Source organism: Esox lucius, chromosome 13, assembly GCF_011004845.1.
Source record: "Esox lucius isolate fEsoLuc1 chromosome 13, fEsoLuc1.pri, whole genome shotgun sequence".
Classification (NCBI taxonomy): Eukaryota; Metazoa; Chordata; class Actinopteri; order Esociformes; family Esocidae; genus Esox; species Esox lucius.
In genome coordinates, this window is record NC_047581.1 from 11,695,193 (window position 1) to 11,722,942 (window position 27,750).

General features: G+C 43.3%; 2 protein-coding genes across 3 annotated transcripts in view; both read left to right on the forward strand.

Moving 5' to 3' along the window:
• Nucleotides 1-18,057, forward strand: part of grk5l (G protein-coupled receptor kinase 5 like) — a 36,216-nt gene extending 18,159 nt beyond the window's left edge. For both annotated transcript variants that reach the window (XM_010876117.3, XM_010876118.5), the window contains exons 2-16: nucleotides 4,032-4,127; nucleotides 4,694-4,806; nucleotides 9,139-9,216; nucleotides 9,321-9,418; nucleotides 11,110-11,202; nucleotides 11,346-11,409; nucleotides 11,499-11,639; nucleotides 11,847-12,037; nucleotides 13,173-13,210; nucleotides 13,339-13,428; nucleotides 13,804-14,012; nucleotides 14,235-14,372; nucleotides 15,783-15,920; nucleotides 16,078-16,209; nucleotides 17,256-18,057. In XM_010876117.3, the coding sequence (XP_010874419.1) occupies nucleotides 4,032-4,127; nucleotides 4,694-4,806; nucleotides 9,139-9,216; nucleotides 9,321-9,418; nucleotides 11,110-11,202; nucleotides 11,346-11,409; nucleotides 11,499-11,639; nucleotides 11,847-12,037; nucleotides 13,173-13,210; nucleotides 13,339-13,428; nucleotides 13,804-14,012; nucleotides 14,235-14,372; nucleotides 15,783-15,920; nucleotides 16,078-16,209; nucleotides 17,256-17,339 (1,703 nt within the window). In that variant the 3' untranslated portion in view covers nucleotides 17,340-18,057. The remainder of the gene's footprint in view (nucleotides 1-4,031; nucleotides 4,128-4,693; nucleotides 4,807-9,138; nucleotides 9,217-9,320; nucleotides 9,419-11,109; nucleotides 11,203-11,345; nucleotides 11,410-11,498; nucleotides 11,640-11,846; nucleotides 12,038-13,172; nucleotides 13,211-13,338; nucleotides 13,429-13,803; nucleotides 14,013-14,234; nucleotides 14,373-15,782; nucleotides 15,921-16,077; nucleotides 16,210-17,255) is intronic.
• A 5,532-nt stretch (nucleotides 18,058-23,589) lies between these two features.
• star (steroidogenic acute regulatory protein) lies at nucleotides 23,590-26,609 on the forward strand. Its single transcript, XM_010876119.5, has 7 exons — nucleotides 23,590-23,847; nucleotides 24,083-24,190; nucleotides 24,476-24,606; nucleotides 24,736-24,894; nucleotides 25,119-25,303; nucleotides 25,600-25,693; nucleotides 25,856-26,609. Exons 1-7 carry the CDS (start codon nucleotides 23,784-23,786, stop codon nucleotides 25,976-25,978), a joined length of 864 nt encoding a protein of 287 aa, XP_010874421.1. The 5' UTR covers nucleotides 23,590-23,783; the 3' UTR covers nucleotides 25,979-26,609.
• The last annotated feature ends 1,141 nt before the right edge of the window (nucleotides 26,610-27,750 follow it).

Sequence of the window (27,750 nt, forward strand, 5' to 3'; positions counted from 1 at the left end):
TATGGTATTTTGAGATATTTTGCTAAAACAACGTGGCATTTATACACTTTCATAAAGATGATTATACTTCAGGTATCCCAGTAGAGGGGAAAAGAGTTCATCTGTCCTAATTCAAACGCACAATCCTTTACTGCATCCAAGATTCATCTGGTTTACCAAGTGGTCTAAATCTTTGACCTTAACCAGGAGGAAATTGGTCAATAGCAGGTAAATGGGTTATTGTTTTGCCATGAATAAAGGAGAAGCTTGTAATAGTGATGACTCCGATATATTAAGAGACATTTAGACAGAGTTGATGAGAGAGACAGGTAGAGTTTTGTTTTAATACCTCTATTGCAGGGGTGTCCAAACTTTTCCACGGAGGGCCGAGTGTCTGCAGGTTTTCGCTCTCTCCTTGTACTTGATTGACAAATTAGGTTACTAATTGGTTAGTTTCTACCCTCACCTGGTTGTGTAGGTGTAAACTTGGAACCAATTTCCTCCGTGGAATGGTTTGGACACCGCTGCTTTATTGGGTCTACCAGCCCACAACACAAAAACCTTTAATTTAAAAAGCATCACCAAATCTTCCTCCACAGTAACTGAACACAACAATCCCTGAACACCCCAGATACCCATTAACAGCTATAGGTTGCAGATCAAGACGATACCTGATGATTCCAGCTGCCAGTCTGATACCCCCCCCCACTCCACCTGGTTGTCCCTGTCCTTGTCCATCTGGTCATGCTTCTGACCAGGATTAGGATTTATAGATTCTGGACACAACCCAAATACATTTACTAATCATTACAACTAGTACTCTTTAAATGTTCACCTAGCACCGCCAGAAGAGGACTGTTCACCCCAATGAGCCTGGTTCCTCTCTAGGTTTCTTCCTAAATTCCGGCCCCTCTTAGGGAGTTTTTCCTAGCCACTGTGCTTCAACATTGTTGTTGCTTGATTCTTAAGGTTGCAGGCTGGGTGTTTTGTAAAAGAACTTTGTGACAACTACTGATGTAAAAAGGGCTTTATGAATACATTTGATTGAGTGAGAGAGAGAGAGGGAGAGAGAGAGACCGGAAGTGTAGAGAGAGACCGGTAGAGGAGTGCGTTACTGTTAGAGGAGCGAGGAAGAGTGACCGGTAGAGTGAACGAGAGATACAGACAGGTAGAAGAGGGAGAGACGGGTAGAGGAGAGAGAGACAGGTAGAGGTGAGCAAGAGCAACAAGTAGAGAGGTAGCGAAAACGACAGGTGGAGGAGAGGAAGAGCGACAGGTAGAGGAGAGAGCGAGCGACAGGTAGAGCAGAGAAAGTGAGCAGCAGGTAGAGGAGAGAGAGAACAACAGGTAGAGGAGACAGAGGGACAGGTACGGGAAGGGAGAGAGTGCGACAGGTAGAGGAGGGCGGGAGTGAAATATAGAGGGAATAAGAGAGGTAGTGGGAGCGAGCAGGAGGGGTAAAGAGAGGACAAGATAAACAGTGAGAGTAAGACCTTTACCCCAGGAGGAAATTGATTGGTCAGTTGTAAGTAAAGAGATCATTGATTTGCCATGATTGCAGGAGGTCAGCATGTAATGATGATTCATTGATGAATCCGACACATTAAGAGACAGAGAAAACCTGGAGGTATTTAGATAGAGGAAGTTAGAGGGAGAGTGAGAGAGGCAGGTAGAGGAGAGTGAGAGAGACAGGTAGAGAAGAGAGACAAGTAGAGGCAAGAGAGAGACTCTCCCCCGGCTCTACCTGTCTCTCTCTCGCCTCTACCTGTCTCTCTCCTCTACTTCTCTCTCTCTCACTCCCTCCTCTAGAGGGGAGAGAGAGACTGGTAGAGGGAAGAGAGAGAGACAGGAAAAGGTGAGAGAAAGTTAAAGACGTAGAAGAGAGTGAGACAGCAAGAGAGGTGGAGAAGAGAAGGGAGCGAGGTGAAGAGAGGCGCAATGGAAGGAAAGAGCTGGGAGGAAATGGCCGAAGGAGGAAGGAGTATTGTGGTTAAGTACATATTGTGTTGTACTGAAAGACAGGGTGGAGGACCACCACTCAGATACAATAACTTTGACCTGAGATTGAACCTTCACATGAATTAACTGCTTCTGTCCTCTGTCATGTCGTCTGTCAGACCTGACATGTCTACTTATTCATTGTTGTTCGTTGTCCAGATTGTATTGTTAGTTCTCTGACAATTTGTATGAACATTACCAGAGAAATGGGCTAAAGTAAGAATGTCACATTTACTGTTACTGGGGCCGAAAAGTTTAAGACCGCGGTCAGCGACTAAACATTTCAAAGTTTAATTCAGACCTGGGATACCAAGTGAGTGCAATTATCTAGCAGGTAGAAATGAAAGTTGTGATTTAACCCTCCAAGGCCAGTGCTGTCTCCCCCCAGTCTAGGATGTATGAGGTCAGGGTCGATAATTCACTCTGTTATACACGTTGGCCAGGTGTACATTTAGGTTGTTGTCACTGAGCTGTACCTGACCGAGTTTCATGTCGGCAGAAGGATATACCTCCAAGCTGTGTGGTTCCTCTACAAAGCTTACACCTATCCAGTTAACGTCAGACATGTGTAGTGGGAAGAGGCATGAAGGGAGGGGCATTGTGTAACCTGGGCCAGAATTGTCCCCAAGGGGGAGGTCTGTAGTAAGTCGAAGTGTGTGAGAGAGTCAGGGATGGGGGTTACTAGAGGGGAAACGGATGTGAACGCTGCTAAAGCGTTCACTCACACAGTGAGGGGTTAACGCATGACGTCCATGTTGGAGCATTCCTGGATTATTGCTTAAAGATGTCTCTCACTTTCACTCCTCTCTCACACTTTCTCCTCCATTGCTCTCTCTCTGCCTCCTTCTGCCTTCCTCGCTGTCTCTGCTCCTACCTCTCCTGTTCTCTCGTCCTCCCTCTCTCTCTAGGGAATACCCCACACATCCTGTCTCTGCTCCTACCTCTCCTGTTCTCTCGTCCTCCCTCTCTCTCTAGGGAATACCCCACACATCCTGTGAGTGAGAAAGAGATGGGGAACATGAGCACCGTGTCAGAATGAAACATGGTTAATCATCTCATATTGATGTGAGAGTAAAACATATGTTGGGTTATTCACCATGTTGGAATCTGCTTTGGCAAGCTCTTTCCTTCGGATGGAAAACTGACTGAATTGAATGTATCCCCTGTTACAAACACACACACACACACACACACACACACACACAAACAAGTGCGCAATGTTCTTCCTTGGAATGGTCACATTCCACCAATGTTACATAGAGAAAGAAAACGGAAAGAAAAATGTTATTTGGACAGGAAGTGAGACATGGTACATGAGGGCTATGATTTAATTCAGAGCTCTTCGCGGTACCCTCTCTCAAGTACTAAAACTAATTGTGTTTCTCTCTGTCCGAATTTAAAGAGGCCATATGTAAGATTTTTACTGTTTTGCTAGCATACATTCCAGCAGAAATGACCGGAAGACATGGATAGTTAATCTTTCAAATGTTTTTTCTACAAAATGTTTGTAGTGCCCAATATATGCCCCATTACTCTAACCGGTCTGTCTATCAGGTTACATTGACATGTAATCTCCTTAGACTTGCTTTACACACTCACAATACTATCCCCCCACTCTAAACCACCCCGGACTAGCTGGTACTGTACCGGTCAGTACTATCCCCCCACTCTAAACCACCCCGGACTAGCTGGTACTGTACCGGTCAGTACTATCCCCCCCACTCTAAACCACCCTGGACTAGCTGGTACTGTACCGGTCAATACCATCCCCCCCACTCTAAACCACCCCGGACTAGCTGGTACTGTACCGGTCAGTACTATCCCCCCCACTCTAAACCACCCCGGACTAGCTGGTACTGTACCGGTCAGTACTATCCCCCCTCTCTAAACCACCCCGGACTAGCTGGTACTGTACCGGTCTAAATCGCTAAAGGAAGTGGAGGAGACTGGTTGAGTTACGTTTCAAATTCATTCTTGTTAACGTTAGAGGCAGGGATCCACACAGCGCCCCTTTAATTGTTGTTCTCATCAACTCATCACTTCTCTCTCTCTAGGTGGAGGAGGCAAGCGGAAAGGCAGGAGTAAGAAATGGAAGGAGATCCTCCGCTTCCCCCACATCCGTCAGTGCACTGAGCTGAGCAACACCATAGGTTTGTTTGCGTGGTGACCAGGTCTAACATCACATCACCGTAAAACCTAACACTTCTGCCGACCCCCTAACTGGACAAATGTTATAAAGTCTAGGGTAAAACGTAGAATTAGAGTTTTTAGAAATGGGGTTACATTCAAGGATTTGGCTTTATGTGGTAAGTTTAGGCTTTGGTGTTAAAGCTAGGATTTGGCATGAAGGTTAAGTTGTTGAGCGTAAGGTTAGGGTATGGGTTAGGTTGAGGGCAAAAGTGGGGGTTAGAATTGGGGTTAGGGTTAGAATTGCGTTTACGTTGGGCATTACGTTTAGGGTTAGGGTAGGATTACGTTCAGGAATAAAATAAGGTTGTTAGAGTTAAGGTAAGTTTAGGGTTATTTATTTAATTTTTTTAACAGGCACACACATTAGGTCTCTCAATGTAGATGACTTAGTAAACTTGTGTGTGTATGGGAGTGAATTACATGTCAGGTTCATAGTATAATGTTGTGATGGTGTCTCGAAATTTGTGTTATTTCAGTAGCACTCCGACAGGCCGAGATCAAGTGTGTGTCTGCGTGTTTTTGGCAGATCGAGACTACATGAGCCTGTGTGAGAAGCAGCCCATTGGCAGACTGCTGTTCCGCCTTTATTGTGAGACAAGACCTGAACTGCTGCGATGCATCCACCTACTGGATGCCATGGTAACACACACAAACACACATGTATACACACACACACACACACACACACACACATTCACACACACATATACATGCTTTAATTGCACTCATTATGGATTAATTCAGAAAGCAATAATAGTGTTCAGTTGACTGATAGAAGATAATCAACATCAGTTGTGATTAGTAGAAAAACATTTCTTTGAAATATATATATACATTTACACTACTATTGATTATTTTGTAATTTATATTTCACTGGCCTGAATTACTCTCCAGTCAATTTTGTAAAAAGATATTATATGGAATAGTACTACCCAGAATGCACTTGAAGTGTTATTATTTACATTCAGATTTTTCTATTTTACTGTCCAGAGCAACCTACAGTCACTGGAAATAAAGTAGATGAACAAGCACATATGACTGTCATAGCAAGTAAAACATTTTAATACTGTTAATTACTAAGAATGTTGTTAAAGTGAGGGCGGTTATCTGCAAATGTATTTTGTTTCTGCTGTTTCTGAGATGCTTTTTAATTACTTTAAGTTGTATTTATATAATGTAGTCTTTAGGGTAATTTGTGATGTATGTTTAGTAGTTTTTGCCCATCTCTGTGCCTTGAGGCATTCTAACTTTGCTCTGCCTACACACAATTTGCCCCAGATGAGGGGGTTTTAAATGACTTAATGTCTGCCGTCATCACCGTGGAAACAGTCCAAATGAAGTGGCAGCAGTAACTGGCAGCCCCGCCCCCCGCCCCGCCCCTTATGTCCCTCTTCTAGTGTCTAGACGCAGTGCCTCCCACATGACGTGGTTAAGCCTTTTGAATGCAGCCCAACATATCACCATAGTCATCTGACTGGACAGAATGAAAGGATTGTTTCTGGCCTGACCCCCTTCCCGTCCGCACCCCTTCCCTACAACCTAAAAATGACCATCATACTCTTAAGGCCCCAGCAGACCTCAGTCGCATTGAAACGTTTGTCCCGCAAAGTCAAATGTGGTGCGTTCACATACAGGGGAGAGGGTGGAGATTAGTAATATTCTGACTGACGACCGCACAATAACTTAATGTGAAACAAAAGAAAGCTAGAAAGTGAATAATGTGCTTGAACTGCTGAAATCCCCCCCATTGAACCCCCCCAATTTACACAATTCGTGTTCAGATGATGACCATGCACCCTCTTTCAAGTGGAAGTATCTTTGCCAAACACACACACCCACACACAGCAACAACAACAACGCACCATACACACAATTAGTCAGCAGCTTAAACATGTTCTGACGGTAATTAAATAAAAGAGAAGGAACAGGGAAGACCATTAAATCAGTTATCAACCACATTCTCTTGTTGGGTCACTTGCAAAGTTGATAAATGAATGCACAGATGGGGTCTATGTCCAAAAAACATCCTACTGTATGATCATTGGTGTCGGTGAGGAGAGAGAGAGAGAAAGAGAGAGAGATATGTATTGGATTTTTATATATAGCACTTTTTCTAGGCACCAAAAGCAATTTATATAACAAGGGGAAAGCTCCTCTCATCCACCACCAATGTGTAGCAGCCATCTGGATGATGTATGTCAGCCATTTTGTGCCCAACCCCACACCACACATCAGCTAGCAGGTGGAGAGATGAGTGATTTCTGCCAAATAGGGATGAACCAGGGTCTTTACACCCCTACTCTTATAATTGTACATTAGGGTCTTTACACCCCTACTCTTATAATTGTACATTAGGGTCTTTACACCCCTACTCTTATAATTGTACATTAGGGTCTTTACACCCCTACTCTTATAATTGTACATTAGGGTCCTTACACCCCTACTCTTATAATTGTACATTAGGGTCTTTACACCCCTACTCTTATAATTGTACATTAGGGTCTTTACACCCCTACTCTTATAATTGTACATTAGGGTCTTTACACCCCTACTCTTATAATTGTACATTAGGGTCTTTACACCCCTACTCTTATAATTGTACATTAGGGTCTTTACACCCCTACTCTTATAATTGTACATTAGGGTCTTTACACCCCTACTCTTATAATTGTACATTAGGGTCTTTACACCCCTACTCTTATAATTTGTACATTAGGGTCTTTACACCCCTACTCTTATAATTGTACATTAGGGTCTTTACACCCCTACTCTTATAATTTGTACAATAGGGTCATTAGTAAGACTGGAGACACCCGTCTGAAAGACGGCGCCCTACACAGAGCGCCCTACACTGAGCGCCCTGCACAGAGCGCCCTACACAGAGCGGTGCCCCCTATTGGCCCTACAATTCTACCTTCAGCAGCATGTGGCCTCTTATCTAGGGGCTTTCCACCACCAACACTGCTTAGCTTCAGAGGCAAACCAGCAGTAAGGTTCAGGGTGTTGTAGTACTAGAAGAAAGGGAGGGGAGAGAAAGAAATGGAGCCACAGGGAAATAGACGTAATGAGAGCGAGAGACTGAGACAGGGAGCGAGAGACTGAGACAGGGAGCGAGAGACTGAGACAGGGAGCGAGAGACTGAGACAGGGAGCGAGAGAGTGAGACAGGGAGCGAGAGAGTGAGACAGGGATCGAGAGAGTGAGACAGATGTGCAACTGCAGAAGCCACCGGTTGCCTGTTGTTCCTCTGACGTCCATGCAGAAATGGGAAGGGGTGTTATTGCCGAATTCTGATTGGCTATTGTTGGCAATAGGCTGTGTTGTAAGACACAAACACGCGCACACACAAAGAACTAGCCACCCGATTTTAAGCATCAGGTAAAAGTTGAGACACAAACCCCAACACACCACAAAAAACAGATTGTAATCGCAGAAGTGCTGCCTTTTTCCCCAAACCCTCTCTTTTTCTCTCAATCTCATTCTCTTTCAATGTATTTAAAGGGCTTCATTGTTACAGTACACATTTCTGTATATTTCCAAAGGAAGTGGGAAATAATCTAGCTAATAAATTACAAAAGCAAATATGTAAAGATTGTTTACTAATCCAAAATTCAAAGTGGACATTACACACAACTTTCAAGAAAGGATATAAGGATTTTGAATGTTATATTATAGACTGTGTTGTAAAAATTTGCATTTAGTAAGAAGAGAGAATGACTGTGGGTTAGGTTCACAATGCTGTTAGTGTTCCACTGGTTGCCCTTTCCTCATGGCAACAGGTCACAAATCAGGCTGCTGGTATTGGGTATTTTGCCTTACAGATACAAGAGTTTATTCAGTGATCGAATTTCAAATCCTTTGTGGGTCTCTATGATCTGAGGGAAATGTGTCCCAAATGTGGTGACACATTTAGAAGTATGCAGCTCTGTTTCCACCTTTTTTTGGGGGCACTGTTCTGTTGCCTCTGTGCCACCTTCTGTCGATAGCATGGCCACACTCAGTAAGTCTGTACCTAGTTATGTTAATTTTTAATACTTTGGGTCTTTCACTTTGGTCGGCCACTGTGAACCCTCTGATTAGTGTTAGGTACAACTCCTGTTACAATTTGCTGCCTTTTTCTTTCCAGTTTCAAAGTAGTGTAAAATCAGTTTTGTCATTACTTGGTTTGGTCTGTGTTGCTCTCCTGGGTCTCTGTGGGGTCTGTTTAGATTTGTGGAGAGCTCCAGTATGAGCTGGCTTAGTAGGCTCCTATCTTAAGTTAATCAGTCAGGTGATAAGGGCTTTGTCTCTCCATCTCTTTCCTGCTGTCTTTGTCTCAGAGCAAAGTCGAACACTCGAGTGAGCCTCGGCCTGGGTCCGGAGAGAATCTCTAGACGTGTGTGTGTGTTTGTGTGTGTTGAAAAGCTGGTGACGTTGGTCCGACACGCTGTGACACTCCAGGACCTCATGGAATCCTGCCGTGTTGACTATGTGGTTGCCAGGTGACGCAGGGTCACATGCAGTCCTAGGCAGTGTGTGTCAAAGGGGGAGATTGTGTGTCTGTTAATAGATTGTGGGTCAAAGAGTGGGGTTTAGAAGAAGACCTTTAGAAGTGCGGGAGGAGATTCTTGCGGAATGGGGATAGTAAAGAGAGAATGATCAGGGACTGATGAAGAATCGTCACCGATGCCCAGATCAGCTGACTACTCCTGCAGAACCATCCCCCAGTGCTGGGGGTGCTCCCACAGTCATGGCTGACCAAACTAGAGTTGCTAATGATGTTAGAAGATACTGCTAATATTTTACGTCAACGTAGCATGTCTACACAACACTGATTATTATTTTTGGAATTCCATCCATTGGTTAATAGTTGGCAAGATGCATTAACAGTGAATTAAGAAGTTTAAAGAAAAATATGACCGGGCCCAGGTATTGTGTGTGTGTGTGTGTGTGTGTGTGTGTGTGTGTAATGACGAGATGTTGTGGTCTCCAGGATGACTATGAGCTGGCACCGGATGAGAAACGAAAAAGCAGAGGAGGTGAAATTATCGGGAAGTTCCTCACTAAACAGGTGAGTCTTTCTAGAAGGATTGATTAACGTGCTATAGATATATTCTTTTTTATGTTGATTGAGTAATATAAGCAAAGCAATATAACGTGTGTTTGTGTGTCCAGTCATCAGAGTGTGTGGAGGCAGCAGAGAGCCTTGCTGAACAGTGTAGAGAGAACCTGGAGCTTCACCCCTGCAAGGAGATCTTTAGTGACTGTCGCAAGTAAGGGATTCGTTCTTTGGTCTTAGCCCTACTCGCCAACTTTGATCTTCTAAATAAGAACCCGGTTGTCCCTTATGTTATATTTGACATGCTGTACCCAACAAGAATGTCTTCTTTTTTTTTTTAAGTTGCTGGTGTAGCAAATCTTGAAAAGGGAATTTGATTTAAGATGCACTTTGTGACTGATTTTCAAAGTATTTTATTTATGAAGGGCAACGAATAACATAGCATCATTCTGAACAGTGAAATTGTTGTGACATGGCATGACATGTTGCAACGTGGAAAGTTCCAGTGGAAGTGTATACTTCTGAGAGTCAAATGGAAGTGTATACTTCTGAGAGTCAAATGGAAGTGTATACTTCTGAGAGTCAAATGGAAGTGTATACTTCTGAGAGTCAAATGGAAGTGTATACTTCTGAGAGTCAAATGGAAGTGTATACTTCTGAGAGTCAAATGGAAGTGTATACTTCTGAGAGTCAAATGGAAGTGTATACTTCTGAGTGTCAAATGGAGGTGTATATTTCTGAGAGCTGTTTTGGCCAGAAAGCCAGCTCCAGGACGATTCTTGGTGGATGTCTTCCATTTCACATTGATGGGCCCGCTGTGCTACTGGGCACTTTTAATGCTTTAGCAAATATTTTACAACCTCCCATAAATCTGTGCCTCTATCTCAGATGTCTATGGCGTGTTCCTTGAACTTGGCTTGGTTTTTGCTCTGAAATGCCTGTGACGTGTGGGACCTTATATAGGCATGTGTGACTTTCTAAATCATGTTCCATCAATTGAATTTGCCACAGGTGGACTCCAAGTTCTAGAGGCTTCGCAAATATTTTTTATGGACACTAGATGCATTTGAGCTTGATTTGTTCTGTCATGGCAAATGGTTTTAATATTTATGTACATGAGAATTTTCAGTATTTTTTTTTCAATAAATTGGCACACATTTCTAAAACATGTTTTTCCCTTATACTTGTCGGGGTACTGTGTTTTTTATTGAAAGAAAGCTAATTTAATCCATTAAGTCTATAGCACGACAGTGTGGAGGAAGTGAAATGGTCTGGAACTGCTGTTTTTCATGCATATCAGCATGAGAACGAGACAACCAGACATCAGTACACAAACAAAGTATGTAGGTCAGATCAGATAGGGAAGAAGTGTGTGTTGGTGTACCAGGTGTAGATTGACTGTCTACAAAAGCCAGAAGTGTTGGCCAAAGCACAAAGACATAGGACACCAAGCTGGGTGACCCCTACACTACTTGAAGTTGTGTTCTGTTGTCCCTGGGATTTAACCTTTAACCTATTGTCTCAGGACTTTAACCTGTTGTCAGAGGGTTTTGACTTTCAACCCACTGTCTCTGCACTTTAACATTTAATCTACTGTCTCAGTGCTTCTAACCTTTAACCTGTTGTCAGAGGGTTTTGACTTTCAACCCACTGTCTCTGCACTTTAACATTTAATCTACTGTCTCAGTGCTTCTTTAACTTGTTGTCGGAGGGTATTAACATTCAAACCACTATTCAACCACTGTACCACATTCAAACCACTACTTTAACATTTTAACCTGTTGCATGTAGGCTTTTACCTTTAACGCACTGTCTGTTGTCTAAAGGCTTTATATATTTTCTGGACTTTCCCTTTAACCTATAACCCATCATTTCTGGGCTTTTACCTATTTTCTGTTGACACAGGGCTCTCCATGACTACCTGAAAGGAGCGCCATTCTCTGACTACCAGAACAGCATGTACTTTGACCGTTTCCTACAGTGGAAGATGCTGGAGAGGTGAGTGGTGCCTAGATACACATTTTGCATTGAGCAGCATTACAGATCGGCTAAAGCAGCGGCAGCCTTGTGCCCAGGCTAGTCTGAATATGCCCTGTATACCATTATTCAGCCGTACGTTAACTGTTGATGTGTGTTTCCAGGCAACCCATAACCAAAGATACGTTTCGACAGTACAGAGTACTTGGGAAGGGTGGCTTCGGAGAGGTGAGGCACATTATCCCATTTAGGGGACGAGAAGGTTTTGTGTGAGATGAAGCGGTCGGTTGGACACCTAATGCACGGTGTCCTGTCAGGTGTGTGCCTGCCAGGTGAGGGCCACGGGGAAGATGTACGCTTGCAAGAAGCTGGAGAAGAAGCGGATCAAGAAGAGGAAAGGAGAAGCCATGGCCCTCAACGAGAAGCAGATACTAGAGAAGGTCAACAGCAGATTTGTTGTGAGTCTGTTAGTTGGATTCGTGACCGAACACAACACACGGACACATTTTCAAGTGTTGTGTCTGAAATTAAATGATGTGCAAAATGAGTGCTGTTTTTCCTTCCTCTTTCTTTGTTTCTTTCTCTCTCGCTCACTCGCGCGCCGGCGCGCTTTCATTTTTGGCCATCTCATCTAATCTTCACTGTCTCTCTGTCCCCCTCCCAAGGTGAGTTTAGCGTATGCCTATGAGACCAAGGATGCTCTGTGTCTGGTGTTGACATTAATGAATGGAGGCGATCTGAAGTTCCACATCTACAGCATGGGTACTCCGGGCTTTGAAAAGGACCGCGTCCAGTTTTACGCTGCCCAGATCTGCTGCGGCCTGGACCACCTACACCAAGAATCCATTGTTTACAGGTGACATTTTTTTCCCCCTTTGTATTACCTAGCACCAATCACGAGAGAGGTGGCCTTAAACAGATCTACAGACGGGTGACAACTTAAAGGAAAAACCGACAGTAAGGTGTTGGGTCACCATAAGCTACCAGAACGGCTTCAGTGCGCCTTGGCATTGATTCAACCAGTCTCAGTAACTCTGATGGAGGGATGGATCACCATTCTTCCAAAAAGTTACGCCTCAATTTGGTGTTCGGATGATGTTGATGGGGAGTCGTAACATGTCGGTAAACAAAAATCTCCCAGATGTGTTCGGTTGAGATCTGGTGACTGCAAAGGCCATGGCATATGATTCACATCGTTTATGATCATCCTCATCGTTCGATTCAGTGACCCTTAATACCCTGTGGAGGGGGGCTTTGTCATCCTGGACGAAACCCACTAATGAACCTGCTTTCAATATCTTGATCCAAAAACTGGGCCTGTTCACCCGTTTCTGCCCGAGAGCCTGATGGGATGTTAATTGCTTGATTGTTTCATGCCGTACGCCTGTATAGAAGCATTTGTGTTTGTTCTTCCACTCATTTATCCAGGTTTTTCCTTTAATTTGTCACCCGTCTGTATGTTCAGTTTGCAACTGTAGAGTAATTTTCAGGGATTGCACATTTCATCACAACACTGTTTTGAACCTCCAAGTGAGAATTCTACGCAATCTATCCTCAATGGGAGTGGATGAAGATTTGGTCTAAAGTGCATTACTAAGGCTGGAAAACATGATACCATCTCTAAAGCAGGCAAACAATTAGTAGCTAAATCTTTTGTCATCATGCTGATGTCTCCAAATTGATTTTGGATGCAGTATTTCCAAGCCCTAATAGTGTACTTTAGACAAAACGGTAATTAGCCCCTGTTTAGAGTCATTAACCTCATTTAACTTCTAGTCATCAATATTGCTTCTGTGTCTATAGAATGTTATTGACCATGGCAATGACGCGTCCGAGTGCAATCCATGAATAGGTGTAGAAAAAAGAAGACTGAACTACTCCCACTTACAGAAAAGAAACATAATTTGCTAGATACCAATTCCTGCAGAGATCACGTGACAGTCTCAATGTCAATGCTCCAAATTAACTGTGCTTTCTGAACTTTTATTCAGGGATTTAAAACCAGAGAATATTCTGTTAGACGATAATGGTGAGTTGAATTTGTTCCTACTGTACAGTTAGTAGCCAAACTACTGGGATTGTGTCTTTGAGCTCTGTGAGTCTCTATGTTGAATAGATCTGATTTTTGACCCTGATGTTTCTGCCCCTGGGCTGTAGGACATATCCGGATATCAGATCTAGGCCTGGCCATCAAAGTGCCTGAAGGAGAACCCATACGTGGCAGGGTGGGAACAGTAGGCTACATGGGTAAGACATTGATAATGCATCACAATACAATACTTATAGGATAGAGACGTACACTAAAATACCTTGTAACATGAAACACACTGGTAATTGTTTTGGAACAATGTGTTTTGGGTGCCTGCCAAGTTTCAGAAACGCTACCTTTTCAAGGAGGGTCTGGAATAACTTGCACCGTTATGAATTAACTCTTGCATTTTCTTTTATTCTTCACTTTGTCCTCCTTTCCACCACTGACTGTTCTGATTGCTATTTGGTTGAGGTCGTACTTACCACTACTGTGTTGGGTGTTTTGTTGGAATGAGCACCAACTAGAAGTCAGTCTGGATGCGAGCGTCTGCTCAGTGACTGAAATGTGTCTCGTGTTCTGTCTCTGTACAGCTCCTGAGGTGATCAACAACGAGCGCTACGGCATGAGTCCAGACTGGTGGGGGCTGGGATGTCTTATCTACGAGATGACCGCCGGGCGCTCGCCTTTCCGCGCCCGCAAAGAACGAGTGAAGAGGGAGGAGGTGGAGAAGAGGGTGCAGGAGGAAGAGGAAGAGTACAGCGACAAGTTCACGGAGGACACCGAGGCCATCTGTAGGGCGGTGAGAGTCCAGCGTTTAGTGCCTCGTTAGTGGGTCGTCTTTGGGAAGCTCACATCGTATTGGGTGGATAACATCAGTCGCCGGGCTCATTTTAAACTGACCAAGCGATTGGTTAACATGGCTGACTGACTGGAATCCTCATCTCTCTCTCTCTGTCTGTCTGTCTCTCTCTCTCTCTCTCTCTGTCACTCTCTCTGTCTCTCGGCTCTCCCCTCATTCCAGCTGTTGACCAAAGACCCTAAGCAGCGGCTCGGCTGTACAGTGGAGGGGTCAGCAGCGGTGAAGGCTCATTGCTTCTTCAAGAACATCAACTTTAAGAGACTTGAAGCTGGCATCCAGGAGCCCTCCTTTGTACCAGACGTGAGTAGAAACACAAGACCCATGTTTAAAAGTAAACCACAGTAAGGAAAACACAAGACTAGGAAGTGTTTAAAGTCATCCCCAGTAGGGAAAACACAAGACTAGGAAGTGTTTAAAGTCATCCCTAGTAGGGAAAACACAAGACTAGGAAGTGTTTAAAGTCATCCCCAGGTGGGAAAACACAAGACTAGGAAGTGTTTAAAGTCATCCCCAGTAGGGAAAACACAAGACTAGGAGGGTTTAAAGTCATCCACAGTAGGGAGAACACAAGACTAGGAGGGTTTAAAAGTAAACCACAGTAGGGAAAACACAAGACTAGGAAGTGTTTAAAGTCATCCCCAGTAGGGAAAACACAAGACTAGGAAGTGTTTAAAAGTCATCCCCAGTAGGGAAAACACAAGACTAGGAGGGTTTAAAGTCATCCCCAGTAGGGAAAACACAAGACTAGGAAGTGTTTAAAGTCATCCCCAGTAGGGAAAACACAAGACTAGGAAGTGTTTAAAGTCATCCCTAGTAGGGAAAACACAAGACTAGGAAGTGTTTAAAGTCATCCCCAGGTGGGAAAACACAAGACTAGGAAGTGTTTAAAGTCATCCCCAGTAGGGAAAACACAAGACTAGGAGGGTTTAAAGTCATCCACAGTAGGGAGAACACAAGACTAGGAGGGTTTAAAAGTAAACCACAGTAGGGAAAACACAAGACTAGGAAGTGTTTAAAGTCATCCCCAGTAGGGAAAACACAAGACTAGGAAGTGTTTAAAAGTCATCCCCAGTAGGGAAAACACAAGACTAGGAGGGTTTAAAGTCATCCCCAGTAGGGAAAACACAAGACTAGGAAGTGTTTAAAGTCATCCCTAGTAGGGAAAACACAAGACTAGGAAGTGTTTAAAGTCATCCCCAGTAGGGAAAACACAAGACTAGGAAGTGTTTAAAGTCATCCCCAGTAGGGAAAACACAAGACTAGGAGGGTTTAAAGTCATCCCCAGGTGGGAAAACACAAGACTAGGAAGTGTTTAAAGTCATCCCCAGTAGGGAAAACACAAGACTAGGAAGTGTTTAAAGTCATCCCCAGTAGGGAAAACACAAGACTAGGAAGTGTTTAAAGTCATCCCCAGTAGGGAAAACACAAGACTAGGAAGTGTTTAATAGGGGGAATGTATCAGAATGTGAGACAAGTGTCTGCTAAATTATGTAAATGTACCCCCTCTCCAAAAAATTGTATCTGGTGTTCAGTTACGTCCACGGAGGTTTGCAGTCACTTTGTAGTGCCACAAACAGGAATGTTATTCCTCTTAAGGATACCAGCTTTAAAATGGAAACCAGGTGTTTTATTCAGTTAATCATGGATGTGTGATTTGAATCAAGAATTATTTTTTTTATCTTCCCTTCTATGTATTTCCTTCTCTCTCAGCCGCGGGCAGTTTACTGTAAAGATGTATTGGACATCGAGCAGTTCTCTACAGTCAAGGGAGTAAATCTGGACCAAACCGACAATGACTTCTACTTCAAATTTGCTACGGGTTGCGTGTCCATCCCATGGCAGCACGAGGTGGGTGAACTAACTGGGATGTCTGTCCCTCTACTCAGAGGTTGTCTGTAAGGTAACCTGGAGGACTGAACCGTCGTACTGTCTTCACACCAACTATAAAATCCTGAGTCTCCTCCTTTCTCTCTCTCTTTGTCTACTGCCCCCTTTCTCCATGCAGATGATAGACACTGAGTGTTTCAGTGATCTGAACGTGTTCGGGCCGCATGGGACCAGATCCCCAGATCTAGACTGGATGACACCACCTGAGCCTCCCCGGCGCAGCCTGCTGGACAGGATTCTCAGGAGACATGTGAGGGCATGTACTGTACTGTTAAATCAACACAGTGATTTAGGGACCACACTAACTATGTCTCTCTGTCTGCCCCGCTGTGTCTCCCTCCCTGTCTGCCCCTCTGTGTCTCCCTCCCTGTCTGCCCCTCTGTGTCTCCCTCCCTGTCTGCCCCTCTGTGTCTCCCTCCCTGTCTGCCCCTCTGTGTCTCCCTCCCTGTCTGCCCCTCTGTGTCTCCCTCCCTGTCTGCCCCTCTGTGTCTCCCTCCCTAACTGCCCCTCTGTGTCTCCCTCCCTGTCTGCCCCTCTGTGTCTCCCTCCCTGTCTGCCCCGCTGTGCCTCCCTCCCTGTCTGCCCCGCTGTGCCTCCCTCCCTGTCTGCCCCGCTGTGCCTCCCTCCCTGTCTGCCCCTCTGTGTCTCTCTCCCTGTCTGCCCCTCTGTGTCTCTCTCCCTGTCTGCCCCTCTGTGTCTCTATCCCTGTCTGCCCCTCTGTGTCTCTATCCCTGTCTGCCCCTCTGTGTCTCCCTCCCTGTCTGCCCCTCTGTGTCTCCCTCCCTGTCTGCCCCTCTGTGTCTCCCTCCCTGTCTGCCCCTCTGTGTCTCCCTCCCTGTCTGCCCCTCTCCCTCCCTGTCTTCCCCTCTGTGCCTCCCTCCCTGTCTGCCCCTCTGTGCCTCCCTCCCTGTCTGCCCCGCTGTGCCTCCCTCCCTGTCTGCCCCGCTGTGCCTCCCTCCCTGTCTGCCCCGCTGTGCCTCCCTCCCTGTCTGCCCCTCTCCCTCCCTGTCTGCCCCGCTGTGCCTCCCTCCCTGTCTGCCCCGCTGTGCCTCCCTCCCTGTCTGCCCCGCTGTGCCTCCCTCCCTGTCTGCCCCGCTGTGCCTCCCTCCCTGTCTGCCCCGCTGTGTCTCCCTCCCTCCCGGCCCCTCTGTATCTCCCTCCCTCCCGGCCCCGCTGTGCCTCCCTCCCTGTCTGTTCCGCTCTTTCTCACTCCCTGTCTGTCTCGCTCTATCTCTGCCTGTCTGTCTCGCTCTATCTCTGCCTGTCTCTCTGTCTCCGTCTTCCGCCTCCCTCCAGCATCCAGATGTGACCATCGCCAACAGTCGTGTGTCTTCCTGTAGTGTGAACTCGGTGGACTCCATGTCAAACTCTGCCCCCTAGTGGCCACAGCCCTGTGTGGCGCCATACAGACAGAGGAGTCTGTAGGATCTCCTCACTGCTGATTGGTTTACATCCGGCCTGACCAGCTGTCAGTCATCCGGAGGCATCCCACCCAAGCCCACGGTCAATCTAGGGGAAATGCTGACCCAGACCCGGACTTGTGACCCATGGGGAATCATTAGGGGGATGTTCAATGACGCAAAGACGTTTTTTGAGAATGATGCTCAGACACTTCACTTACCCTCAGGATCGATGGAGTATAGAAGAGCGACTGACGTTGATGATGAATAAGAAGTAAAAACAAAGCTAATTCAGGGGATCCACTGTCTAAGAGAATGACCACCATAGATACAAGATGGGGTCTTTGTTCAAATGTTGTTGCTGTTTTTTTTAAGAAATAAAAATGAATTGCATAAATACACATTCACACTCAAATGTACCCTGTATTTGTTCATCTGTCTATACTTCTTTTTCCCTCACTTTTTCTCTATCTCCCTCCCACTTTCCTTTATTTTCCAGCTCCACTCCTATAATCAAATGACAACATCACCAACCTCCAAACACAATGTGCATATTGCCTTGTATACCCTCAGGCCAAAGATATAGTTCAGTAGTGTGTGTTATTGTTGCCATATCGGTCTTTGAGGATGTGGAGGATGTAGGGTTGCCTGGTCTTTATGCAATCACAGATTAAACTTGAGTCTGAAACTTTGTTACACCAGTCTCAGTTAATATTTTTTTGTACCATTGACGAGTGTGTGTGACCTGACAAGTGTATTGGAATATCCTCGAACATGACTGCGCAATCCGTATTTTAACTACAGTAATTCTCCTGTTGTCTACACTTTTCCCCAAAGTGTGCACCACTGTCACCAAATAGAACATTAGCGAAAGCAGTTGTCAAACCAGTAGCGCACCATTTATACACCAGTGGAGATGTGTTAATGGTCAATATGTTATTGTTTTACCTCAGAGAGAAAAATAATACTACTGTGATCTAGCTTTTGTCATATCTAATGAGCCAGTGCAGTTTTGTGTTTGTGTTGTCATCGCGACAATGGATCTCAATATTCTCAACGGGAGCTATTCTGTTCTCATCTCTCGTCTGTACTAATCCCAAGGAACGGTTAAGATTCCTGGCAAGTACATTGTTTGTCTGCAGGGATTTGGATTTTACAAGTCCAGTGGAGATCAAGGCTTGCCTGAGGTCTGGTTGGGCAAGGGACCTCACATCACATTATAAAGGGATGCCTTAAATCCTGACTGGAACCAAGGGAAGAATGGCTTTGGTTTATAGTTAGAAATATGCTGACCTGATCACCCAGGTTTCAGACCCAAATGTTTGCCTTTTTTGTCTCATTTTCTGTTTCTTTATGACACTTGTACACAAACGCACTGTATTTGGATGGTGATGGAGGTAAGGAAGTGAAGAGAGGGTGAAAGGAAGATGAAGAAAAAAGAGAAGTCCTGTGATTGTGGATTAAATGTCTGATTCTGCAGTCTAATCCACGCTGTTTTTTATTTGGACAAGCAATTTAAACTTTGGCTCTTCACTGTAGAATTTAAGATTTGTGATGATATTTACAGTACAAAATTATGCCTTTTATTTTAAAGTAATTTTGAAAAGATTTCTGTTCACTTTAAAAAAGTAATAAAATATATAAAAGCATGTTTTACAGTATTTGGATACATTTTGCTGTAGAGCATTAACGTAGTGGAAGGTTTATGAGTTATTAATGTTGAATATTATATTCTACCTAGCACACAAAGACCACATAAAGCTTGTTGGAATGCAACCAGGTGAGTGGACTGGTGTTAGTTGTTGGATCAATAAACCTATCAACTTCAGACTCACTGATTTGAATGACGCAATTCATGTTCCACTTTTTACTCCTGTCGTTTTACATAATATAAACCTCACTAACAGTTAAACATTTAATTTAGGAAATGTTTTGTCTTTTACATGAGTCAATTCTTGAAATCAGACAAATACATGTGTTGCAATTAGACACAAAAAAGAAAAACAAGTGACATGCCTCATGGTATTCAGCTCATGGAGGTAGTAGAGTTGCTGGTGTAGATTGTTGAACAGAGAAGAAGGTGAAAATGCCCAATGACGATCTTAGAACCTGTTTATTTGTCTGATGTTTCTCCCTTCCTGTACCAACTTCCCTCCCCCATGAATACCAACTTTCTGAAATAAATCATCTTTGAGCGCCACTTTATAATGAAAATTACTGTTTAAAATGAATATAGTGCCAGGAACGTCCTTAAAAAGGTTGTTGTGGTGGGCATTTCCAATGAACATTCTGACCTGAATAAATTCATTAAGGTTATGGTAGGTGTGTGTCATTTTACAATATGCATGGTTTTTAATTGTTTTTTGATACACACTTCTTGATTGTTTAATTACCTCTTGGAATATTTTCTAGGGCTGCAAAGAGTTTATTATACTTTTGTACACTGCATACATGTCCATTCACACGGGTTAATTGCCTGTGTTACTTTATTTGACCATCTCTGTTTACAACATCAGTCATAAACACAATGATCTCATCAATAATAATAGAGCACCAGTCATGGTTGGGTACTAGTCCATAGTCTCTGGAGAAAAAAAATCCACATCCTTAATAAGACCACCCAAGTTTGATGGTTACAGTCTCAAGAGAATTAAACATACGTCAACATCAGTCACCACTCACAGGTGAAATTGATCATTTCCTAACTAGGGCACATGTCAAGGTATGGCTGGATTAGATGGTAAGCAAACCATCAGTTTATTGTAGTCAATGTGTTGGATGCAGGAGAAATGGGCAGGAGTAATTGACATGAGTGACTTTCACAAGGGCCAAATTGTTATGGCCAGACAACTGGGACAGAGAATCTCAGATACGGCAAGGCTTAAAGTTCTGAGGTCTGAGGAGGGACATACCACAACATGGCGACGGGTTGGGCACCCATGGCTCAGAAGACAGAAGGTCTACTGTGGCACAAGTCACAGAAAAAGTATTGATAGTTACAGCAGGTATGGGTCACAACACACAATGCATTGCACTCTGCTGCATATGGGGCTGCGTAGCCACAGACCAGTCAAAGTGACCCCTGTCTACCATCAAATGTGCAAACGATGGGCACCCAAGTGTCACAACTGGACCTGAGAGCAGTAGAAAAAGGTTGCCAGGTCTACTCTTCAACCGTGAGTGACGGAATGCAAATTAATTACTTAAAAATCATTCAATGTGATTTTCTGGATTTTTGTTTTAGATTCCGTCTCTCACAGTTTACCTATGATAAAAGAAAACTCTCTTCTATGTCTTTCACCACTTTCCTATTTAACTAATCATAAAATGCCTGAAATTAAATATATAAAAACTGGACCTTAATGTTTCTTTATCTTAAAGAAGCTCTGAGGGAGTAGACAGCAGTGTCAACAGCAGTTAAGGCCACCAGGGAATCCTGACCAGTTTTCACTTCAACTATCAGGACTTCCTTTGACTTGTATTCTTTCTGATGAAATGACAGCTCTGTCTGAGAGATGAGAAAAGAATGTTTCGGAATATGTAGATTGTTAATATGGGGCAGTGTAAAAATAAAAAAACTGCAAAATCGGTAGTGTATCTAATATTTGTTCTCCCCACTGTATATGTGGCAACCATGAACAATCTAAAGCAATTTCAGACATAGTCTAAAACAGTCCATTTGTTACAGTTAATTTGCAGAATAAAGGATAGAATAAGAATAGGGTAATACATTTATGTCATGCAATAAAATGCAAATTAATTATAAAAAAATCATACAATGTGATTTTCTTGATTTATGTTTTAGAGTCCATCTCTCACAGTTGAAGTGTACCTATGATAAAAATTACAGACCTCTACATGCTTTGTAAGTAGGAAAACCTGTAAAATCGGCAGTGTATCAAATACTTGTTCTCCCCTTTGTACTTGCATTTGCCTCATTGCACAACTATTAATTTGCCACTTGTACATACATATACTTAATACTTGTACATTTCCAGCCCTCCCTTATTTGCCTTCATTGCTCATTTTGATTTGCCATTTGCTCTTTATTTGCCCTCATTGCACATCTATACATTCCACTTGTAACATACACTGTACCAAATATTTGTAAATGTCCTGCCATATTCTATTTGAACTTCTGGTTAGATGCTAACTGCATTTCGTTGTACTGTTCAATTACAATAAAGTTGAATCTTAACCCGAATAGATGTCAAATTCCCACTTCCTTGTGGAATGTCTGTCATCGTTATCTTTATGGATATATTCTACCAAATCATACAGTATCTTAATTCTCTCATTTCATAATCAGGCAATGATGCCAAGGAGGCCATGCTAAAACTAGTGATAATATTGGTTTTGGTTGTTATAGTGGTGTTGGATGTGCATACAAAGCCTACTTGGCTGCTATAGAACATAAACAGGCCAGATAATACTGTTGAGAGAAGGTCAGTGAAATGCTGCCCAAGGAACACTTGTTTGGTCAAAGCCCATTACATTATGTGATCTGCTATGATATTAACATGTTTATCTACTCCTGCTTGTATTTTTGTATATATTTGTGAGTATATAAGTAGTTCACCGATGTTCATCTGGATTGCAATGGCCGCATTTTCCAGTGATACAGGATCTGTGTGTTCCCATTTTTAATGTGTGACCTCACCCATAATAAGGCCTAATGTATAAATCACAAAAGTCAGAAGGACGAAGGGTTGCAGGTTAAGGCAGCTTCACTCTCTCTCAGTGATTTATGAACAGTTCTCTTTCTGTGCCATGGCTATTTCTTTATTGACTTTTCAGTTGTGTTCTCATGCTCTAGAGACTTGAATGCTGTTGCAATGCTCTTGAACACTGTTGTCTTTCTCTGGCTGGTTTGACGCACAGTCACTGGAGAAATATTGTCGTCTGATTGCTGTGTTTTGGTTGGACTCAAAGCAAGGTTATCAAAGTGTGTGGGACTGCTTGTGTAATAGTTTGTTTCCTCCAAATTGTGATTACCCTGACAGGCAGTGGCGGAGCAGTCACAGCTACAATCAGAGGTTGGACATCATTCCGAAGGTCATAATCCCCCAGGAATGGCTGCTGACTGATTCACGTTGTATCATATTTGTTTATTAGCACTGTGAAGTACAATATAGGTGGTGTGCAGTGGATCTAGGTCAGTCCAGAGGTCAGACCTGAGGTCAGTGGTAGGCTGTAAGCCTAGGGTATGTTTAGAATCCAGTCAGTTTGTAATGCCAAGGGATGCTTGGCTATTCACAGAAATCAAGATTAAAGGAACCATTTGGCAAAACCTTTAACAATTATTTTTTTGTAATCGGCTACATTGTGGACAAAAATTCAAAATGACATGTAACCAATAACCACTTATGATGGCTGTTCTTTTCCTTAATCCTGGAAGGAAGAGTTGGCTTTTTACATTGGGATTCTATTGATCTTGACACTCCAACCCTGTTTCTAGAGAGCTTCCCTTTTGTTGTTGTTTTTACATCAAACGCAGTTGTAACTCACCTGATTAAGCATATCAAGCAGCTAATTTAGAATCAGATTAAGTAGATTTGGGTTGGAGCCCAAACCCAGTGTTGGAGGGCCCTGTCCTAGTTACAATGGACTGTATGTGATTGGTCAGTCTGGTCTTGGATACAAAGCACAATACAATGTGCTTTGTATCCATCATCTATTAATTAATGTCAGAGCACCCAACTCTTCTTATCATATTGGTAATTGCGGGATCACATTTATCATGCGGAATGCTATGTCACGTGATATCTCTCACATTCCTTTGGTTTGGCTGTGAGGGACCTTGACATTGTGAGCGGATGTGGTCCTGAAACACTGACTGACATGTGTCTGTCTGTCTGAGGGACTCTATCATCATAATGTATTCTATCTTGCTCATTGGGATGTGAATGTAAAGTTTTGCCTTGTTTGTGTGTGTAGGTGTGTGTGTGTGTGTATGTGTTGTGTAAGTTCATGTGTGCAAGTGTGTATGTGTGTTTGTGCATTTAAGCAACTATTTGTGGATTTCCTGTGTGTGTGTGTGTGTGTGTAGTGGGCATAAGCACTGGATGTTATCTGACACAATGTTTATTAGAGCCTGTAGACACGTTCAACGTGTCCCAAGAAGTATCCTTGGCCACAGGGTCGTCAGAATGGCGGGATGATGTGTGTGTTTATCTCCGAGGTGACAGCATCATGACCTTGCTGCACGCTTATATAGACACAAAAACAGACACTCCAGCAGACAGAATCCAAACTCATGATCTCCCACTGGTCCTCTTTGTTTTATAGTTCTAGGATTATCTAATTGTCTTGTTGAAACGCCAGGAACAAAATCGGAAACCTACACGGATCTTCTCTGTTTTTTATCAGTTATATTTGAGCATTTTCTATTTTACTGGTGAACTAAATACTAAATTGAGACAAGATGTTGCCTGCAACTTTCAAACTGTGTGCCGGCATCTCCTACCGACATATGCGTAAAATGACAGGTTAGTGAAGTAAGACAGTATATACAAATATTTATTTATCTATTGGTTCATAACCATGTCACCATGATGCTGTAATTTTTACTTGTAGCTTCTTGGCTCACAAAAAAGTGCTTAATAATTTCTGATAAAAAAAGCTGTTTTGTTTACCCTAAAGATGAAAACATTACAAAATGCAATATATTGTAGATTTCTCTACTGCTCTCCTTAGCACTTTTTAATTTTCTCCCTGTCCCAGGTTTGAGGAAGAATGCAATGGTAGCTATTCACCATGAGTTGAACATGCTAGCAGGGCCCAACCCTAGCAGCTGGATCCATCATGTCCGCCGCAGGAGCTCACTACTCAGTAAGGCTGCACTTTTATTTTTATTTTTTATGTTTATGTATTTTCTACTGAGATAGTTCAGTGAAGGGGAGACATTGGAGGCAGGAGAGTTTGCATGTCAGAACGGTGCATGTGGGACTTAAACCAATGTCATCCCTGATAGCTGAGGCTGTATGAATGCTGGGGTCAACTTAACGACTGGACCACATAGGCAACCGGAAATACATGAACACCAAATAGGATAGTCCTTTCTTCTAACTTGCACTTGATCGTCAATGTTTTTTTTCTCTCATTGCTGTGCTCCAGGCTCGCGGATGGAGGAGAAGCAGGGTTACAACGAAGAGGAGGTGATGTATGTGAAGCAGGGAGAGGAGGCACTGCAGAAGTCTATCAGCATCCTTGGCGATCAGGAAGGATGGACCACTGAGATTGTTGCTGTGAGTATGGAAATAGACACGGAAAAAAGACCGGAAGGATGATACACAGAATTTCCCTGCACCTACTTAATGTATCAGTTACAAGTCTACAGTTCTAAACATTTCAATTCTCTGCTACTATGATCCCAGGCAAATGGAGACAAGGTGATGAGTAAGATGTTACCTGATGTGGGGAAGGTGTTTAAGCTAGAGGTGCTGTTGGACCAGCGCTCTGATAACCTCTATGGGGAGTTGGTCGACAACATGGAGCAGATGGGTGAATGGAACCCCAATGTTAAAGAGGTCAAGGTGGGGCAATTTAGGTTTTTCAATCGACTTTATTAAAATAGCACGCATGAAACATTATTCTGAATTACCAAATGTGCAAAGATTGCATGAAGCCACCACAAGTCATGTGCCTTGGGTTGTTTATTTCAATGTAAGGGTCCAGACACACATTCTCCAATTGATGGGGTGACTCTTTTTTTCTATCTCTCTCTTTTCATCCTTTCCTTCTCGCCGCTCATCTCTAGATCCTCCAGAAGATTGGCCCGGAAACTATGGTGACCCATGAGGTATCTGGACCCACGCCGGGTAACGTGGTGGGCCCACGGGACTTCGTCAGCGTTCGCTGTGCCAAGCGCAGGGGGTCCACATGCTTCCTGGCAGGCATGTCCACCCAGCACTCCAGCATGCCTGAACAGAGAGGCATTGTCAGGTGGGCTGATTCACATCCTCAAGGGATGGAAAGGATGAAATTGCTAACAATGCATAATAAACACAATACTTTGATTATTGTCTTGGACTAACATGGATTTTCTTAAATAAATAATTGTAGGAGGGATTAAGGACGTATTTGATGGAGATAGAGGAGATAATTTGTTTTATTGAAATAGCAGAGATTTGTTTTATCGAAATTGGCCTGTTTTAAGCCTGTGCTTTGTGGCTTAGACAGCTGGACCACGCTAGGCCACCTAACATGGATGCTGTTAATGGCATTGTTGACTTTTTCAGGGCGCAGAATGGACCAACGTGTATAGTGATGAGGCCTAGTGTGGATGACCCCAACAAGACCAAGTTTACCTGGCTGTTAAGCATAGACTTAAAGGTAGGGATAATGATATTCTGAATTTTTAACTAGGGCCTGAATGATTCAGTTGTATAATAGCCCAATAGATATATTTTCACCTTTAGTTATGTTCGAAAAGACTTGTATTCTGAGGATACTGTAATAATCTCTTCTCTTTGACCCTGTGTCCCTTCCTCACAGGGGTGGATTCCAAAGACCATTATAAACAAAGTACTTTCACAGACACAGGTGGACTTTGCCAACCACCTTAGGCAGAGGATGGCTGACAACAGCCTTTCCATGGAGATGGCCCCAGCTTGCTGACATGCCGTGCCCTATGAGCTTACCATTAACGTATGCCAATTGCATGCCACCAGATGGACAGCTGTGCTCAGCCATCTATTCCGCTTCCTGCATCCATCAAAGGCATTCCTAGAGGATCAGTACCATAGGGCCAATTCAGAACTACTCTTCTGAAATTAGAATTTTTAGGACAGAATTTGGGGACAGTTAGATGAAGCCTTGTTCTTTTGAATCCTGAACTCTTTAGCAGTCTCAAGTGTTTTACTCTCCTCACAACCTTCCCTTCATACTGATCATACCTACTACCATAATCAGCTGTTAACACGCTAGATGAAAGGGAGAGACCAGGACAGGACACGTTTAGGACACATTTGTGCATATGTCATACATTAGACCAGATGTTTCCCAATGTGCCCCCTTTACACCGCACTAACCCTCTTTTCAAAACATTCCCACAAGTCTGTATAGTGTTTCTATGGTGCACTATCAAAGTCACTTTTCATCCAGCCATGCAGCTGGTGACTGCATTGTTATTGTATCCTCAGTGTGGAATTTGCACTTTCATTTTAATATTATATTTATTGTAAAAACATTGTCATTGCATTACAATAGGTTAGAGTGGCTGCCAATGAAATAAAATATTTTAACATCATTAAAGTTGTACTCATTCACAAACAAGTAATATGTTATGTTTTATTAAGGTGTCAAGTTTTTCAAATTATATTTATATAAGGGCCTTCCTTTACAGTACATTGAGTGCAATAGGCTGATTTTATCTTTGTAATGAATTAGATAATGTTGTGGTTTAAATGTACTGTATTCATATATAGCAGATTCTTTCTTTTTTAAGAAGATTGATGTTGAATTACCTACACACTTCATTAATAGGATCCAGATTCATGTTTGTTTTATTAAATAGTCAAAAGGGTAGGGGTTTTTAACAAGACAATTGAGACAAACAGACACGTAGATGTAAACCTGGTATATACAGTGGGGGAGAACAAGTATTTGATACACTGCCGATTTTGCAGGTTTTCCCACTTACAAAGCATGTAGAAGTCTATAATTTTTATAGTAAGTACTCTTCAACTGTGAGTGACAGAATCTAAAACTAAAATCCAGAAAATCACATTATATGATTTTTAATTTGCATTTTATTGCATAACATAAGTATTTGATACATCCGAAAAGCAGAACTTAATATTTGGTAGAGAAACCTTTGTTTGCAATTACAGAGATCATACGTTTCCTGTAGTTCTTGACCAGGTTTGCACACACTGCAGCAGGGATTTTGGCCCACTCCTCCATACAGACCTTCTCCAGATCCTTCAGGTTTCAGGGCTGTCACTGGGCAATATGGACTTTCAGCTCCCTCCAAAGATTTTCTATTGGGTTCAGGTCTGGAGACTGGCTAGGCCACTCCAGGACCTTGAGATGCTTCTTACAGAGCCACTCCATAGTTGCCCTGTCTGTGTGTTTCGGGTCGTTGTCATGCTGGAAGACCCAGCCACAACCCATCTTCAATGCTCTTACTGAGGGAAGGAGGTTGTTGGCCAAGAACTTGCGATACATGGCCACATCCATCCTCCCCTCAATACGGTGCAGTCGTCCTGTCCCCTTTGCAGAAAAGCATCCCCAAAAAATTATGTTTCTACCTCCATGCTTCACGGTTGGGATTGTGTTCTTGGGGTTGTACTCATCCTTCTTCTTCCTCCAAGCACAGCGAGTGGAGTTTAGACCAAAAAGCTCTATTTTTGTCTCATCAGACCACATGACCTTCTCCCATTCCTCCT

Bases quoted from the DNA above. Each gene is read 5' to 3' on its own strand.
- star (XM_010876119.5), top strand. From the start codon at position 23,784: ATGTTGCCTGCAACTTTCAAACTGTGTGCCGGCATCTCCTACCGACAT. The intron at 23,848-24,082 runs GTTAGTGAAGTA...TCCCTGTCCCAG, and splicing joins ACATATGCGTAAAATGACAG to GTTTGAGGAAGAATGCAATG. The intron at 25,694-25,855 runs GTAGGGATAATG...CCTTCCTCACAG, and splicing joins TGTTAAGCATAGACTTAAAG to GGGTGGATTCCAAAGACCAT.